This window comes from Puma concolor, chromosome D2 (assembly GCF_028749965.1).
Source record: "Puma concolor isolate L17-30 chromosome D2, mPumCon1.1.hap2, whole genome shotgun sequence".
Classification (NCBI taxonomy): Eukaryota; Metazoa; Chordata; class Mammalia; order Carnivora; family Felidae; genus Puma; species Puma concolor.
Genome location: NC_141677.1, coordinates 24,787,376 through 24,805,315, shown reverse-complemented (window position 1 = coordinate 24,805,315; position 17,940 = coordinate 24,787,376). Strand labels below are relative to the sequence as shown.

Genomic DNA, 17,940 nt, shown 5'->3' with positions numbered 1-17,940 from the left:
TTTATAGTCATTAATCTTTTTGATAGATAAATTGTCCCAAATTTGTTTGATGGAAGTTCCTTCAAAATGGCTTCTTTATTCTTTTGACTTGCCTCTCTTAGTCTTTAAGAACTTCCTTACTTTCTAGCACAAAAAGATGACCTAGGCTTGTCTTGCATTTTCTGTGCCATATACCTGGAATCAGCCATTTGTCTAATGAGTTCTGGTTCCCTTTAATGGTAAATGATACTTTGAAATCAAGATGTGGGCACTGGGTGTGCTCATTGCTACCGGGGATCACTGCTTTTAGACCTTTTTAGTAGACATAGCTATGGGAGAGACTTCTTAAAAAATTAGGAGTTTGTGGGGTGCCTGGATAGCTCAGTCAGTTAAACATCTGTCTTGATCTTGGCTCAGGTCATGATCTCATGGTTTGTGGGTTCAAGCCCCCCTGTTGGGCTCTGCACTGTGTCACAATGGAGCCTGCTTGGAATTTTCTCTCCCTCTCTCTGCCTCTCACCTCACGCATGTGTGCTCTCTCTCAAAATAAATAAACTTAAAAAAATTTTTTTAAATTATGAGTGTATATTGATATTTTTAGGTTTTTGTTTTCTTCAATTATTTTATATTTGCGTCTCTTTGTTATTCTGAAAATCTTAATTCATAATAACGGTAATCCTATTTCCTTATTTAATAATGTGATTATGTAAAGTAGTTTCATAATTTTAGTATCAATATGATTACTGACCTAGGCCAGTTCAAGATTTCTTTGCAGTTTTTTTTCCATCATACAGAAGTTAGAAAAAATTTCCAGTATACAAAAAGATTGAAAGACTTGTACAATGAAGACTCATATACCCACCACCTAGATTCTACAATTAATATTTTAATTATATTTTCTTTATTCTAAATTCATCTGTTTATCAATTCATCTTATTTTTTGTGATGCAATTCGAAGAAAGTTCTTTTTGTACATGTGTCTATGTATGCGCAAACATGTATACATTCCTCTGGATAGACAGGAGACCATGATTAAAAGTTCCTTACAGTGATCTTTTTCTTTCAGTTTCATAAACAGGGTCATCTAGTGTTTCAATTTGAGTTTCCCTTTTTACCCTTGGACTAAACTGAACTTCTTGGATATGTCATGTTTCTTTTTCCCCAACTCCCAATTAGTATTACCTAACTCTGCCCCTACTCTAAGGGGCAACCATTGTTAACTGATTTTTTTTTCCACCATTGGTTTTGCCTATTCTAGAACTTAATGTAAATGCAATTGTCCAGTATGTACTCTCTTTTTTCCTTTGTCATACATAATACTTTTGAGATTCATTATGTAACTAGCATGTGTCAGTGATTTTCTCCTCTTTATTGGTAAGTTGTATTCCATTGTATGAGTATACTTCCTTCTAGTGTTGACTCTTCTCTGACTTCTTCTTACTTTTGGTTGCTTGCCAGTCCCTTCAGGTAGTTGTTTTTTAAGTAGTTTTTCCAGACTTTATATTGTTTTCTGTGGAAAACATAAGAGGGGAAGGTAGAGTTTTTCTAATATGAGCTACTCTGACATACTAAAAGAGGAATGCATTTTTTATCTTGATCAGATTTTTATTTTTTCTATCTTAAGAAATATAGTTTCTTTCTGACTTAATATAGTTAATTTTCATAACTTTCACAGCCTTTTAAAGTTCTCACATTTCTTTTTATCAGGGTACAAACTTTCATATATGTTCAAAAGATATATGTTATTGTTTTTAAAATCTTATACAGCCTGGCTTATTTTTGGGCCACTTGAACTGTCTTGGACTGAAAGATAGGTTGAGATTTTTGTTACTAAAGTTTTTCTGTCTTACCCCTTGTATATCTCCTACTTTCCGTTTTATGAAACGTTTGGTGTCTTAGTGCTTGTTACACACATATTGTCAATTGCGGCCTTTAGCGTTGTTATCAAGTGTTCTTTTGTTACTGTTGTCACATAGTGCTTGTCACATAGACTCCAATTCAGGGGTTGCCTGATAACAAGATCATAATCTCAGGCATTTTTAGTGTTTGCATTTGTTTGGTTTACCTCTGCCCATCTCTTTATTTTAGCCTTTATGAATCACTTTGTTGAAGGTGTATTTCTTGTATTCATCCAGAGTTGGGTTTAAATTGTGAACCTATCTGAAAATCCTTTAACTAGGGGATTTAATAAGCCTATTTACATTTATATTACTGATATATTTAGCTTTGACTTTGTTATATTCTTTTATGCTATGTTAACTTATGTATGTTATAATTGCGGTTTGTCTTACAGTATGTCACCTATCTTCTCTGCTTTTTAAAATTTTATTTAATTTAAAAAGAGTTATTGGTTATAGTAGTTACTAGAACTTTATATTAAAAAACTATATACTGGTAATTTTATAATCACTTTAATTCTTTTGTATTCCTCCCCTTAGGCTTCTACTATTTTGTTTTTCTACTTTGAATGATATTGTTTTATTTTCACTTTTCATCTACGGGGAGATCAATGAACTCATTTTATTTTTCCATTTTTTCCTTCTGTACCTTTCTATTTTATTTTAGTTTAGTATTATCTTTTTCTAGGTTGTGGTCAGTTCTCCTGTGATGGAGTAGATAATACATACTAATCTTGTACTTGTGTCTCCACTTTTGTTTTAGTCTTTGATCCACTTTTAAACATGTATAATGTTCACTACCTGACCTTTTGTTGTACTTTCCAAAATCATATCTTGTTTGAGGGAAGTTTATGATCTAGTAGATTTCTCAATGTGAGTATAGCTTTCTTCATATTCTTTTATCTTTAAAGTGCTTTTCTTTAGTGTTGGTCTTTAAAAGGACAGCTTGGGTGTATACAAAAATCCTTGGCCAATGCTTTCTTTCCTGGAGTTTCTTGAAAACCTCACATCCCTGTTTTCTTATAAAAAAATCTAATGTCTAATTTTCCTTGCTTTGTAAATGACTTGGTCTTTTTGTCTAGAGGCCGAAAATAGTTTTTGCTATCCAAAGTCTGATAATTTTAGTGGAGTATGTTTAAAGGCTGACCATTTTGGCTCACTTAGAACCCTTTCAGTATGTAGATTCAGTTCTTTTATTTTCAGACAGTTTTCTTGGAGTTAAAGCCTCTAGAATAAAGCACTAAGTGTCTCCTTACTTTGTTTTTCAAATCTAAGGACTTCAATTACACATAAGTTGGATCTTCTTTGCCTGTCTTCTATCACTTTCCTTTGATATTTTTAAAATCTTTATCTAATTTTGCTCTTTTTGCTCTTTTCATTCTCATCCATTATGTCCCTTAATATACTATCAGTTTTATGTCTTCATTCTTGGGCACTGTATATTACCCTTCATTTCAGAAATGATTTTATTTTTCTTTTTCCAGTTTGTTTCCTGTTCCTACCTCTCATTTTTAAATTTTCTTTCTTTTTCTTTTTTTGCATATTTACCTATTGTTTGTCCTTTACTAGTCTGAGGCTTTAGATTTCAGATTCCCCACTTCTTTCACATTTGCAATAGCTTATTTAACTGCACTCAGTTCATTTTGGAGTATTATATTTTTGTTATTTTATATTTTTTGGAGAGTGGTTTGTGGAATGTTGAAGCATTTTGACAACTCCTACTTTTGTTTTATTGTAGCTTTCTATGGATGTTTGGGTCCTTTTCTTTGTCCCTAGTTAAATATGTAGCATGTAGAGTTTTCTTGGGCCAAGTGATGATAGGTGCGCAGAAGGGCTTACTTGTTTTTTTGACCAAGAGTGTTTTCTATTATTTGAACTGTGAAGACAAATTTCTTTAATAAATGATGACTTAGGGATGTTGGTTAGTTGGTTTCCTGATTTTTTGGTATGATTTTGTTTCTTGGGGTTTTTAACTTCAGTTGCTTTCTTCTTCTTCTTCTTCTTCTTCTTCTTCCTGTTTTTTTTTTTGTTTTTGTGTGTGTGTGTTTTTTTTTTTTTTTTTTGGCATGTCCAGACTTTCAAAGGATACCTCCCTCATTGTGTGTCTCTCTTCTCCACAAGACTAACGACTTTGGAACCAGAATTCTTTTGTAGTCCTTCCCTTTCAACTCCCCAGGAACCAGTGCTATGGTATCCACCAGGTCTTTTATCAGTTTTCTTTTCTTCTAGGGGACATCAAAAGTTGATACTGTGTTTTGCAATGGGTATCTGACTCTACTTGGGTAAGGCCTCCAGGAGCTGGCTTTGATGGTTTCAGTTGTTAATTTCTCCTATTTACATGTAAATGTAAATTTTTTATAGTCTCTGTTTTCTAGTTACACTGTAAGTATGGGCTATAGGTGATTTTATTTGCTTTCCTTGTTGATCTGAAAACTTTTATAAGATACCTGAAGAAATTCAAATTTAACTACCATTATCTTACAGGAACTGGAACTGGGACTCTGATCACTTTAACAAATGCTTTAGTGCCTCTTCCATGTAAGCTCCATGTTAAATACTGAGGCCAAAAATATAAATACACAGTAATCCTCAGTAATCTTTGTATTTGTGTAACATTTGTAAGAATGATGTAGATTCATTGAAAATATTATTTCATTCAGTACCTATGAGGTAGATGGATACTTCTGTTTTACAGATGATGATACTGAGGCCAAGAGGTTAATGGCAATTCTTTCACATAACTAGTTATTTATTGATGGTAAGATTCAAACCTAAGACTTCAGTCTGAATCTACTAAATGTTCCCTGCTCCATCAAAATGACCATATATATTTCACTTCATTTAGTATTCACTAAACATTTATTGAGTGTCTTGAAGGTACTGGTGATTCAGCAGTGAACAAAATAGGCCAAAAAATCCATATGCTTACAGAGCTTACATTTTAGCAATAATATTCCCTCCTACCCAAACCTGCCAATATATCTCTTAAATTCTGAAATACTTTATTTGGTTTTGTAAAAACAATATTAGTCAAAGCAATTTGTAGCACCTAATTATGTATATCATTCAACATAATTGTGATTTTAATAATGCCACAATAACCAGTTTCTTATACTCCAGTTGCCTAATTTATTACTTATATACTATAACTAAAAAAAAGAAAAAGTATAGGTGGCAAATGAAAATTGTGTACTCCTGGTATTTCTATAATAAAACATGGTATATTAAAGACATTGCTGATTTTATTTTTTAAACTTTATATTGTTTGGGTGTCTTGAAAGAGTCTGTTATATCAAGGTTTGAAATAGAAACCTCATCTTTCCAATTTTAAGATACTTATGAAGTTATTAATTTTATACCACATAATTTTAGGATGGTTTAAAATTCCATAATAAAGCACTTCTGAATATTTTAGTTTTCACTTATTTGCATAAGAGGTGAAGGATTTTATAACCTGCTTCCAAATAATGGAATCCCAGTTAGAATTCTTTTAGTGCTTCATTAAGAAAATATAAAATACTTTCATCAATTTCTCATTATACCTTGTTAACTTTGGCAAATAAATGCTATTTTAAATTCCCATATTGAATAATATAAAATAGGATAATCTGTATTTACTCAATACAGATTTTTGAGCAACAAAGTGGTTGATTGGCACCCTCTGTTGGTCATTTTATTTACCTACAGGCAGAAATTAAGTAATAAAGCAAAGTTAAAAGTTTGTCTTTCATATTTTTATCTCTTTTAAATTAGCTTTTACAAGTCTTACCAAAATAATGCTCTAAACTAGGTCTATAAGAATAAGGTGTGCTATTATTTAGCTGTGCTTCTGTTTAGATAATTTTGTGGTTATTTGCTTTTCCCTCAAGCTGGCTCTCTAATTGTAGCATTTAGAATTGGCATTAACATTGCAGATTTTCAAACAAGTATTTATTTAACTGTAGCAAACTATTAGCTACAGTAGCACATTATTAAACAGAGAATGTTTAACAATTTTATTGTCAATTTGGATTAATTAGAAAAACATCACATTTTAGCACCCTAAATAACAGTTTGAGGAGTTATTTGAATTGAAAATAATTCAAGCTTCAGCAAAATGAGGCTTAATTGCTTCAGTTTGTCTCATTTTTTAAAACATAGACTTAATTTTTCTATAAGAGAATATGGTTAAATGGATCTATATTATAGTTTGATAATATTTGATGTAGTAACTTTGTTGGCTGGCCCTGGAAATGCCTGTGTAAGCGATTTGTAATTACAGGGAAGAAAGCTATACTCTGCCAGGTGACTGAAGAGTTTGGAGGGGAAAAAATTTTTTTTTGATAAATATTCAGCCATTTTGCTTTTGGTGGTTCTAATACTTCAGAATTTCACTTACCTGCTAAAGCATTAAGTTTAATCAAATTTAGAAATACCTAATGGATCTCAACTTTAGTGTAATCTATGACCTACATTCTATAATACTCAAGTTACTTACCAATATTAGAGCTTTCTTGTATTTTCTCACTGAAATAAGTATTTTAGGAATTTATTTTATGCATTGCTCATATAGAAGGTGTTTTTAGAAATATTGCTTAAAAATGCCAGCCAACTGTATTTATATTGTACATCTTACACCAACCTGAGGAAATTGAGAATTGTGTATGATTTGTAGTGTGCCTTATTCAATTGAACTTTTCACTTTGTGATGAACTAATAAGCAAGCTAATGTTCTCCAGTGTGACAAACTAAACTTGAGTATAAAATACTGAACTTGATTCTTTTTAAACTTATGATTCAGTGAAACATTATCTTGAAATAATCAATGAGTACTTTTATTTTTTACTTAATGAATTTCCCTACTTTAACTTAAATACTAGTGCGACCATAAAGTAATTAGATAGTATCCTGAGAGTTTATGGCTTTAAATCTACTACATTACTTTAGTTATACCTCATGTAGTTCTAAAAGTAATTATATACTTGTCTTATATAAGTTTATCAACTTAAGTACATCAGTGTATTATTTCAGTGCATTTGGAATATATTTTGCCTAAAATGCTTATGTGCTTAATTCAGTAAGAGAGTAAGAGAAGTACACTTATATATTTTGTTTTCAAGTTTTGGCATATGATAATGAATATCTTTGCAATCTTTTTAACAAACCTACTGAAATGCAATGAGATGGTGTCATACTCTTCTGAAAGTTAGTTATACTTCAAAATCCCACCCAATCTCCAAAAGCTCTCTTAGAACGAAACAGTAGTCAAATGGAAAGTTTTTATCTTATCACATATTTGAAGTACCTAATTAAATTAGCCAGTGGTTAATTAGCTAACCCAATTAAGTGGAGACCAAAAAAAAAAAAAAATGTGCAAAGAATACTCTTAGAAATATTGTCCCAGAAATGGAATGCTAATTTCTTCTTTTTTTTTTTTTTTAGGTTTATTTATTCTGAGAGAAAGCGAGAAAGTGCTAGTGGGGGAGGGGCAGAGACAGAGAGGGAGAATCCCAAGCAGGCTCCACAATGTCAGCACGGAGCCTGATGTGGGGCTTGAGCCCAGAACCTTGAGATCATGACCTGAACCAAAGCTGGATGGTTAACTGACTGAGCCACCCAGGGGCCCCTGAATGCTAATTTCTAAGTGCAGGATATTAGGAAATAGAAAATTAGAAAATATTCAAGGGATTGATTTGATTTAGCAGGAGATAACTATTTTGAAATTTTTTTTTTATCATAATAGTGTACTCTAAAGTCAGATCTGGGAGTTTCTTGTATACCTAGAGATTTTTTTACTTGAGATTTTTTACTTAAGATTTTTTTCTATTGTCATGATAATGTTTTCCTCTCCCCATTTTATTCTCTCTGCAGAGCCACTCCCTTCCTTTAGCACCTGAGTTAATTTATTGTTTTAGTATGTAATTTTTTTGAATTTCAAGGAAATGATATATGATATTATTGCATATAAATGTATAGCGGAGAATAATTTTTTTGATATTTGTTAGGTTTTTATAAGGATAAAGTACTCCTGAGCAGCAAGTTCATGGTTGGGAAGCTCTTTAACTTTTTCAGGCAACTATAATGTAGTAAGTTAGAAATATAATTTGTGAAGTGGTGATCCAAGGTAGTACACTTCCTAGGACACTTCCAAATATTGTACATCTTGCTTAAAAATAAATGTTCACAGAAGACTTTCATTGTAGAGTAACCCAGTATATAATCATCAGGAAATGTAAAGCTTACAAGAAAAATCAAAGAGAGTGTCTGTATGTATTTCTCTTAAAGCCAGCTAGCTGTTGACTAAACATCTTGAAGTTTGAATCAAGTAGTTTATATTAACTGGAAGTCATTATTATGCATGGATATATGTCAGGTTTTAATATTTAGGCATTTGTGAAAGGTTATTAAAACATTGCTTATTAGAAAAGATCTTTTTTTCATTAGGTTTTTTTTCCTTTTGACAGTGATACGAATTTTGAAAGTAAAGAACGAGCGGCATGTAAAGGAAAGATTGCCATATCAGGTATGCTGTAGATGGGTTGTTTTTGTATTGCTGAATAAATTGTGTAAAGTATCTTCCTAGAACTGGTGGGATTTCAATTCCCTGCGCCCATTCTTTTCTTTCATTTTATTTTGCATACCTCTATCTATATTTGTTCTAAATTTGTTTTTATCATTTGCTGTACTTTTGTGTAAGATTTTACAGTTTGGAAAAGCTGTTCCATATGTACTACATATATTATGCGGTTTTCTGTTCAGCGTAGTTTTGTGAAATAGGTAGGATAGTTCTCTTTTCTTAGACTTGAAGATTAAATAACTTCCTGTAAGTCATTGAGCTGGACTGCAAACTCAAATCTTTGACTCTCTGTTCCTTTTCTGCTCAGAAGTTTCAATAATATTTTTAATGTTTGTCCAGGCTAGAAGCTCCTGGGTTGGAACAACGTTTGTCTTGCCCATCACTATATACCCTGAAGCCAGCATGGTGCTTATGCATAGTAATTGCTCATTGATGTTGATTGGATGGATGACTGTTTCTTGTTTTCCATAGGATAAAAACCAAACTCCCCTCTTCCTCAGAGTTTTCCCTTCTGACCCAACTCTTTTTCTAGCCATATCTTCTACTCCTGTACATAAACTGTCTGCTTTAGCCAGACATTTCTCTCCCTGTTCCGTCAATACACAGCCTGCTTCTGACAGCCAATTAGCTCTTGAAATAACTATATTATCTTCGCGATCTGTTTGCTCATCTTTAAAGCCTTCCCTGTTATCATTCCAGCTGGAAATGATGTTTTCTTTCTTTGAATTCCTAATGCAGATAGAAGACCCTTTACCACTAGATGGCACTTAATGCTCTGTTGTCTCAGTTTCTCCAAAGTGTTAAGGAAACTAGACAGTGGCTTGGAGATGCCACAGATTGAAATGAACACAAGGCTGACTCGTGTACACTAGTTAGATAATGTGCCTTTTACAAATATTATCTCATCAATACATTTTGGGTACAGCAGACCTCCATCACCCCTTGAGTAATAACTAGCTTGTTTCATTGGCCCGAAGCCTTGTTCTCTTAGCTCCAGGGAACATGCTGCTGCATTTCAGGCTCTCTCACTCAAGGAACTGTTTTTAGAAATGTCTTTATGGATAAACAAAATTCTCATGCAGGAAGGATAGATTTGGATTTTACAGGATGTAATTGTCCTAAATCATAGGAATTGCCCTCAGCAAAAATTCTTCAGAAAAATAACTGTATAAAAATCTGTTGCTTGTTTTATGGTTATTTATATTCATGTTTTCATCTTTCCAATTATAAGACTGGAATAAAACATGTTTTATACCTCCTTATATGCTTTTGATGCCAAACACAGTACCTTTACATAGTTGTGCACTATGTTCAATACATTTTAATGTGAATAAATAAAGTATTATTGATCTTTAAGGGAGATTTTCTAAAAATACTTTAAACATAATCTTCTATTTCTTGCTTCTGATTTAGTGCCAGTAAGTACACAAATGAGATATGTTAAATTGCTCTTGAAGATTCAAATGACATGATAGACTTAACATCTATTGACATCTTATAATAGTTTATTGGTTACATAGCATTTACTGTACATTTAGAAGAGTGATAAAGTAAAATCAGTTAAAATAAGAAAAAAACACTATTTTCCTGACCACAAATACTTCAGTGTAGAAATTAAACTTATTTCTGCATGTGTTCCTTCTTTCCAAAAGATAATTTTAAATTAACTTAAGGAACTGGAAGTCTCAGAAAATTACATATGTAATTTCTTTTCATCTTTGCTTAGTCTTAATTATATCTTATCTGTATATTTGTAAACAATTTGTAAAAAAATAAATGAAGAAAATTAAAAATGAATTCACCTTAAAACGAAACACATTTTCTTTTGACATTGGGATGAAAATGTGACTTTGGTTTTGATCAAAATGAATATTTGCTACAAAGTTTCATAATGTTCTGAGTTTTCTCTGATTACCAGGTGAAACCTGGGTTTTCCATTTTCAGCTTTACCACTCATGGCCAGATCATTACAAAATTAAAAAGAATAATTCAGGTATATCCTGATCATTCCTACTAAGCACCAAATAATTGTATTGTAGCAATTGTCTTAGCTTATTCACTGACTACTAATTCAATATCTAAAGCCAAGTCAGTTCACAAAGTTCAAAAACAAAAGTTTTTACTTTTAAAAATAATAGAAAGACTTCTAGGACTTGATAGCATCAAGTTAGCCATTGTATTATATATGTCTCTTTCATTTTATAATACAAGTGTCAATGAAGACATAAAAAGAGACAAAAGCAAGAGTACTGTAAACTAAAACTGAGTCAACCATTTGCAAGAATCTGTAAGGAATTTCTACTATTTGAAGCTGAATTAAAACACATATTGGTAGATTACACATCCTTTGCCATCTGAACAGTAAATAGACCACCTGGTAAATAGATAAGAAATGTGTGCCTTCTCTCAAGGATTTGACTTAGCTAGGCATGGGAAAAGGCAAGACTGCTATATGCCATAGACTATTGGTGTATAGCAGAGAAAGTCAGGGTTCATGTTCCTCCCAAGATAGTGTAAATGGTTAATACCACCCTAATAGGACAAGAACAGCTGTGAACAAGAACAGTTGTGAAATGAAATGAGTCAGCAACTGTGGTCAAGCAAGAAGCAGGCTCTTTGACAGGGTAGCAGCCAAGTCATAATTATAAAACAATAAAGACAATCCCATTAAAATGAAGAACAAAGTAAAAATGTCTATTATATCAATATAATTTTAACACAGTTTTAGAAATTGCAGCTACAATAGCAAGAATGAAAGATGAAACTACTAAAAAGAAATAGAGAAACTGAATACTATTTTAAAATAAGAAATTGCATACCTAGAAAATCTAAGGAAAGTTACTGAAACACTATTTGAACTAATAAAGAATTCAGTAAAAGTGGCTAGATTCAAGATAAATATACAAAAAGTGGTAATCTCTCAAAACCAGCAATAACCAGTTAGAAAATATGGCAAAAGGGTCTCTTTTACAATAAAAATAGCAAAAAACCAAAAACATCAAATACCCCAAGCATAACCTTAATAAAAATGTAAGGATGACTGTATCATGCTACTGTATATATTGACAGAATATTACAAAGTTAATGGCTCTCAAATTAATTTGGACAGTAGAATTCTAATGAAACATTTTGGAGGGGGAGTTTTGACAATATATTTCTAAAATTCACATAAAGAAATTAGCAATTGGGAATAAGATGTTTTGGAAGGATATATTTCTAACCGATGACAAAGTATATTATAAAGATTCAGTAGTCATAATAGTATGGTATTGGTACTAGGATAGACAGTAATTAATAAATGATTCAATTAGATCTGTAAAGCATATAGCCAAAGAAGAGATACTTAGTCAGAATGTCATATATGATAAAGAGCCATTTAATCATTAAATCAGCAAGGAAGAGAAGTCCTATTAGGTATATAAATGGAGTTGGAACAATTATTGTTATAAGAAGAATCTTTATATTTTTATTATATATACCCAATGTTCTCATATAGATTAATTAACTTTTAGAAGTATAAACCATAAACTATGTAAAGAAAAAAGTGGGTCACGGCTACAAATATTCACTGAACTGACTAATAAATGTGTTGACATTCTTCTTGTTAATCAAGAAAATACAAATCTAAACAAATCTTATCAATTGACTATTAAATTAGTAAATATATTTTTAAAATTATAGTTGGATGAGATGTATATAAAGTATTTAGCTTGGTACACGGAGAGAGCCCAATAAGTAATATTTTTTATTAAAACTGCTAAGGCAGCAGTGGTAAGGGCACTCATACATACCTACCTGGTTGGATAGGGTAGGGATGAAGGAGTATTGTAAAGCTTTTCTAGAAAGGAAATTAGAAATAGGCATTAAGAACCTTAAAAGGAATTCTAAACAAATGAAAATGTGGACAAAGGATTATAGGATTTAAAGTGAAGTACAACAGAAATGTAGCCAAATAGCTTATGTTCAAAAAGAGTTGAAGGTATTTGAAAGTGGCATAATTAATAGGTATAAAAACATGCACATAAATGTCCTAAGTGTAATTGGGAAATGTCTTAAACAGAGAAATTTTCCACAAAGGTTTGAGGTATTTATACTCTGAGTAATTAAAACAAATTTCACTTTACCATTGAGCTTTCTACTGTCCTGTGTTATGCTGTAATTCATACATCTTAATCTATTTGGTAGAACTTTGATTCTCTTTGAAGGTATATAGATAACATAGGAATGTCAGGGGAAAATTGTTAATTGAGTATTAAAAGTAAAGGGAAGGATGGAGGAAGCTAAGAAGGAAAAATTTTGACTGTGACAAAGGTCTAGATTAACATCTGAAATAAGGATCATTAACACAATTACTTTCAAATTTGAAGCATGTGTGAATGAGAGAAAATGTATTTCCATCACTTTTAGAATATATACTTTTTTCCTGGTCTGAAAGAAGGAATGCATTGTTCTTTTTAGTTTTCTTAAGGGAAATGCTGTAGTTTGTGTAGTTTGTAACATGAATATACAAAGATCTTGCAAATTCTTTTGTAGACAGGTTAAATCTTCTTAATGGAATGAATTTGGTCTGTATGTCACAAACAATGATCTTAGACAAGTCATGGAGTTTTCATCTTTCAAGTTTGCATAGTAGAAGCCCTGAAGTCCTTTCTATCTACTATTTTATGGTTTTGAAATGTTTTTAGCTATGTTTGTTGCTACTGCTTACCCAAAGGAGAAATTCAACTATTTCAAAAACATAAATTACAAAATGAAAATGTTATGGCATAAGCGTATTACAGATCTTACTTAATTTCTTGAGTCATAATTGGTAGGATTTTTTAGTAAATTATTTAAATAAATAAAACAGATTTTATATTCCTAGTCTAAGCTATTTTTGAGAAAATATTGCCTGTGTTAGAATATTTAAATAATAAATTTTATATTGGCTTTAATGGTCAGAATCTATTATGGAATTCAGAGGTTTGTTTCACTCTAAGAAATGAAATTTATCAAGACTATTACTTGTCATTTCTTTTTCCCCTCCTTTGTAGACATTCGAATACCACTAATGTGGAAAGACTCTGATCACTTCAGCAACAAAGAACGTATGTATGATTTTAATTTATAATTGGAATGTATTCTTTAGGGTATAGTAAATTTGTGATTATTGAGAGAAGAGCTGCTTCCATGGTGAAATAAATTGATGTCATTTGACAGAATAAGCAGTATCTTGCTGAACTGTTTTTTCCTAGTTTTAGTAAATATGTTGTAATTGCTTGATACTAAGATAATGCCTATCTGATGTACTTGTAGTTGTTGATTGGAACCTAGGCAAGGACAGTAACAGGTTGTGGGGAAGAGAAATGTGTAACAAAGGAAAATGTTTAAGGAGAAAAGGTAAAGGCAGCATTTCTATCTGATCAGAATCTGGGAGATCTTTTCTGCCTTGTTTTGTTACTTCAGATTATTTAATAGGATGTAAAAGGGAAAGATTTTTAGCTTGATCTGAGTTTTCCCCCTTCAGCATTTTATGGCTTTATATAGTCTTCACAAATCCATGTATTGCTAAGGTCATAGAAATTAACCTCAAATGATTTCTAGCTGTTAGAGGCGAAGTGGAAAAGATACGATAATCCTTTATCTTTCTTGTCTATTGTGATAGCTTTGTTCTTCATACTTTAAAAACTGAATCATATTGAGCATAATTAGTTTTATATGAAGAATCCAAAATCAGGTTAGTATATTTGTTATTCAATTAGGAAATATAATTTACTTTAAAATGGAATGCATATGGGGATTAAGCGTATCTTTCTGATTACTATGGAGAGTAAGTTTTTCTGAAGAGCTACATTTTCTCAATAATGAGGTTTTGGCCCTTTAATCACCTAATACTTTTAAAAAACATCACCAAATTAAGAGGCTCAGCAGCTATGTTTTTTGGACTCACATGTCTACTTTTTATTGTTTTTGTGGTTTCCTCCCTTGCTGTCAGTTTGGTGGAAAATGTTTTGCTGTTGTTAACGTGCCTGCTTTTGGTCTCTCACAATAGAGAGCTTCTTAAATAGACTTGGATGCCAAATGACAGAGGTCGTAGTAGTATATATACAATAATAAATTTGCTATTAATTAAAGCTTAAAGAGTTTTCTAGGAATAAAATTTATGAATGTGGTGGTTACAGTAGGCTGCTGAGAGGCCTATATTTTCGGTTTTAATTTTTGATACTTCCTGGCTTAGTTGCTTTGTTCTGGTTGGGTAAGGTATTAACGTGTACTGACAGAGCAGTCACTATAAAAAGTTAAGGTTACAGTGTACCATGTATGAAAATAAGAGTCTATTAATAAATATTTGAGATAACTTTGTCATTTTCAAGGAGCTTTTAACGTAATATAGGTATGATACATCTCACGGGGCACTGTTTTTTCCCTAGGATCACAGCACTATGCCATTTTCTGTTTATTCAAAATGGGAGCTGAAGTTTTTGATACTGACATGGTGATTGTGGATAAAACAACCACAGATATATGTTTTGAAAATGTAACTATATTGTAAGTATATTTAAATCTTCAAAGAATGAGAATAATTTAAAATTCTAAAATTCTAAAATTTTAAAATTCTTTAAAGGAAGACAAAATTTTTGGGTCTTTGGATTCTTTTTGAAATATTAAGATGTTTAAATGTTAAATTGACTTTGAATATTATTCAAAAGAAGTCCATTTTTGCATTTGAAACTTTTCAACGTAAAATAAAGTGGAAATCATGTAGTATTAGTAAATATTTGACTCATTGGATATGGTAAATTTTTATTAATTTTTATTAATATTTATAGTGTTATTATTAACCAAGCTATGAATACAATGGAGTCTCATTATACCAGTATTTTCTAGAGAGTGAATTTGGGGCATAAAACAGGTTATTACATTTCCTACAGGATGTTTAGGTATAGCAATACTAAAATAGTTATAACAACTTTACTTATAAGGTAGTCCTGAAATATGTACCATAGGAAAAGCACTTTGGTAAAATTTCAAGATGTTCTTTTTCTTATGGAGTGCTCCTTTCATGTACTTCAAAACAATAAAAGATTGGGTGATCCTCAGGGTTGTTTTTATTGCCCCTGCTCTTTTACAGGCTCATTTTATTGTGGTCATAATACAGAGCCAGAAGGAACTCCTCAGGTAGCCATAGAAATCATTTTTAACTAACATAAGTTTTTCCTGGCCCTTTCAGAGGTGCTATTGGCCTAAATCAGTGTGTGATTTGTATTTCTTTCAGGGTTTCAAAAACACCATCTTTGTATCTAGATATTAATAGCTACTTAACTAATAGTTAAGTAAAATCGAATGTCCACGTCTTTTGCCATTTTCAGCTATGGAGGTAAACAGTTGAGATTTGAGAGTAGTTTTGCCACTCACGTAACATTAGAAAAACTATTGCAAGCCATGTTTTGTGGCTTCTGTCCAGTGTCCCATAAATAACTGTGTAGCATGGAAAAATAACATGTACTGTTCTGAGTTACTAGCAGTTGTGCAGGCCTTCTTACAAACTCTTTTGAACCAAAGGAATAAGGAATTTATTTAGGATCCCCAAAATATCACCAAATGTTTACAGAATTGAGACTAAAAGGATAAATTTCCTTAGTTATCTAAATACATTTATTTCCATTATCAACTTTGCTAGTGCATTTTTTTCTACCAAAATTGTCCTTTTAATGATCTCTTTACTTCACATCACTTTGTTATTATTTGTTTTTACCACAAAGGCAAAATTATGATTTTTTTCATTGAAAGAATGATGTGAGTTACTTGGGAAGACAACACGTGATTTATAATTTTTAAAAAAATTCTGTAAATATTTTAAATTGTTCCAAAAATAACTGCTGACAAATGTTCTAAATGTTGTTTAAAAATGTGCCTTTGTTATGATTGCTTTTAATAAGTATTCAATATTTATGAGTCTCTGGTTTTTCTCTAAATATTGACATTTGTTAGTCATTACCAGGAATACTGTATGTTTAAAAGTTGCCAAGTAAACTATAAAAATATCTGGGAGTTACTCCTTGGGTGTATCCAAACTATAGATTGGCCATTTTTATTCTCTAAGACTGATGGATCTTCCATCTAAGGCAACATCTACCGCTGATGGCCCTCTCTTGCGGTTTTAAGTAAATTTTATTGTTAGTAACACCACCGCAATCTTTTATAGCGAAGGTAGTTCACTGTGTCTGGAAAAGGGTAAAGCCAATCTTAGCATTTGCTAAAATTGCAGAATTTTTGCATATGGGTATAATAATGCATTGAGTACCTTTTATGCTAAGTTAAGAATACAGAGATTACCCAGGCAGCACTCTCCCTCAAGGAGTTCCTGCCTTGTAGTATAGCACTTTATACTGTTTCTTGCTTGCTTGTTATCCTTTTTCTTTAGTACTATGCCTGTATACATAGATTGAATTGAGTTAACTTTGTCCTATTTTAGAAGCTCTGGAAGTTGCAGTGACTCTCTCAGGTCATTTAGATACTAAATAAACACGGAGATTCTGCCTCATTAACATATATTAACATAAACTCATTTCAAATTGTGATTTCAAATGTTATGAAAACATCAAAGGGTGTTACGATTTTATTTTCTACCAAGTTAAATTTCTAACATTATGAATGCTCTTGATTTTAGTAATGAAGCAGGGCCAGACTTTCAGATAAAGGTAGAAGTATATAGCTGCTGTACAGAAGAATCTTCTATAACCAACACACCAAAGAAACTAGCCAAGAAGCTGAAGACATCTATAAGTAAAGCTACAGGGAAGAAAATAAATTCGGTGCTTCAAGAAGATCATGAAACATGCTTGTCCTACAGTTGTGCTATTTCGTAAGTTTTTTCATACAGTATTTATAGTGACATAGTATTACTATATATTTGTGACATTTTGAAGTATTGTATGTGGAGTAGAAATTTACATGTTAAATGGAAATAACATCCTGAAGCAAAAACAAAACTGACACTCACCCAATTGGGGTATCCTTAATACCTTCCTTTGAAAGTAGGAAGTTGGGTAACCATGTTTTTTAGTGATTTGGAATTCCAGTATCTACCACAAAAGCAGAGACGTTTTCCTTTCTTTCTTTTTTTAAAGTTTATTTATTTATTTTGAGAGAGAGAGAGAGAGAGAGAGGGAGGGAGGGGGAGAGAGAGAGAGAGAGAGAGAGAGAGAGAGAATTCCAAGCAGGCTCCATGCTGCCAGCGCAGAGTCTAACACAGGGTTCGATTTCACAAACTGAAATGGTGACCTGAGCCAAAATCAAGAGTTGGACGCTCAGCCTACTGAACCAGCCAGTCACCCCTGAAATGTTTTTCTCAAAAATGGACTATCTTTATGTCAGAGTGTTTGCTGTGTGTCAGTCTAACTGGATTTCTATATATGTCATGCATCATTCTTACAGATTTTTAACAATATTTTATCTCTTGATAACAGAATCTCATTACCATAATCACATCTAACAAAATAAAAAATCCTTAATATCATCTGATAT

At 31.9% G+C, this 17,940-nt stretch overlaps 1 protein-coding gene across 3 annotated transcripts in view; it reads left to right on the top strand.

The window, feature by feature from the left end:
* Nucleotides 1-17,940, top strand: part of RTKN2 (rhotekin 2) — a 76,357-nt gene that overhangs the window by 11,949 nt on the left and 46,468 nt on the right. For all 3 annotated transcript variants that reach the window (XM_086679803.1, XM_086679802.1, XM_025918339.2), the window contains 4 exons: nt 8,321-8,379; nt 13,467-13,520; nt 14,844-14,961; nt 17,084-17,278. In XM_086679803.1, coding sequence (XP_086535929.1) covers nt 13,484-13,520; nt 14,844-14,961; nt 17,084-17,278 — 350 coding nt within the window. In that variant the 5' untranslated portion in view covers nt 8,321-8,379; nt 13,467-13,483. The remainder of the gene's footprint in view (nt 1-8,320; nt 8,380-13,466; nt 13,521-14,843; nt 14,962-17,083; nt 17,279-17,940) is intronic.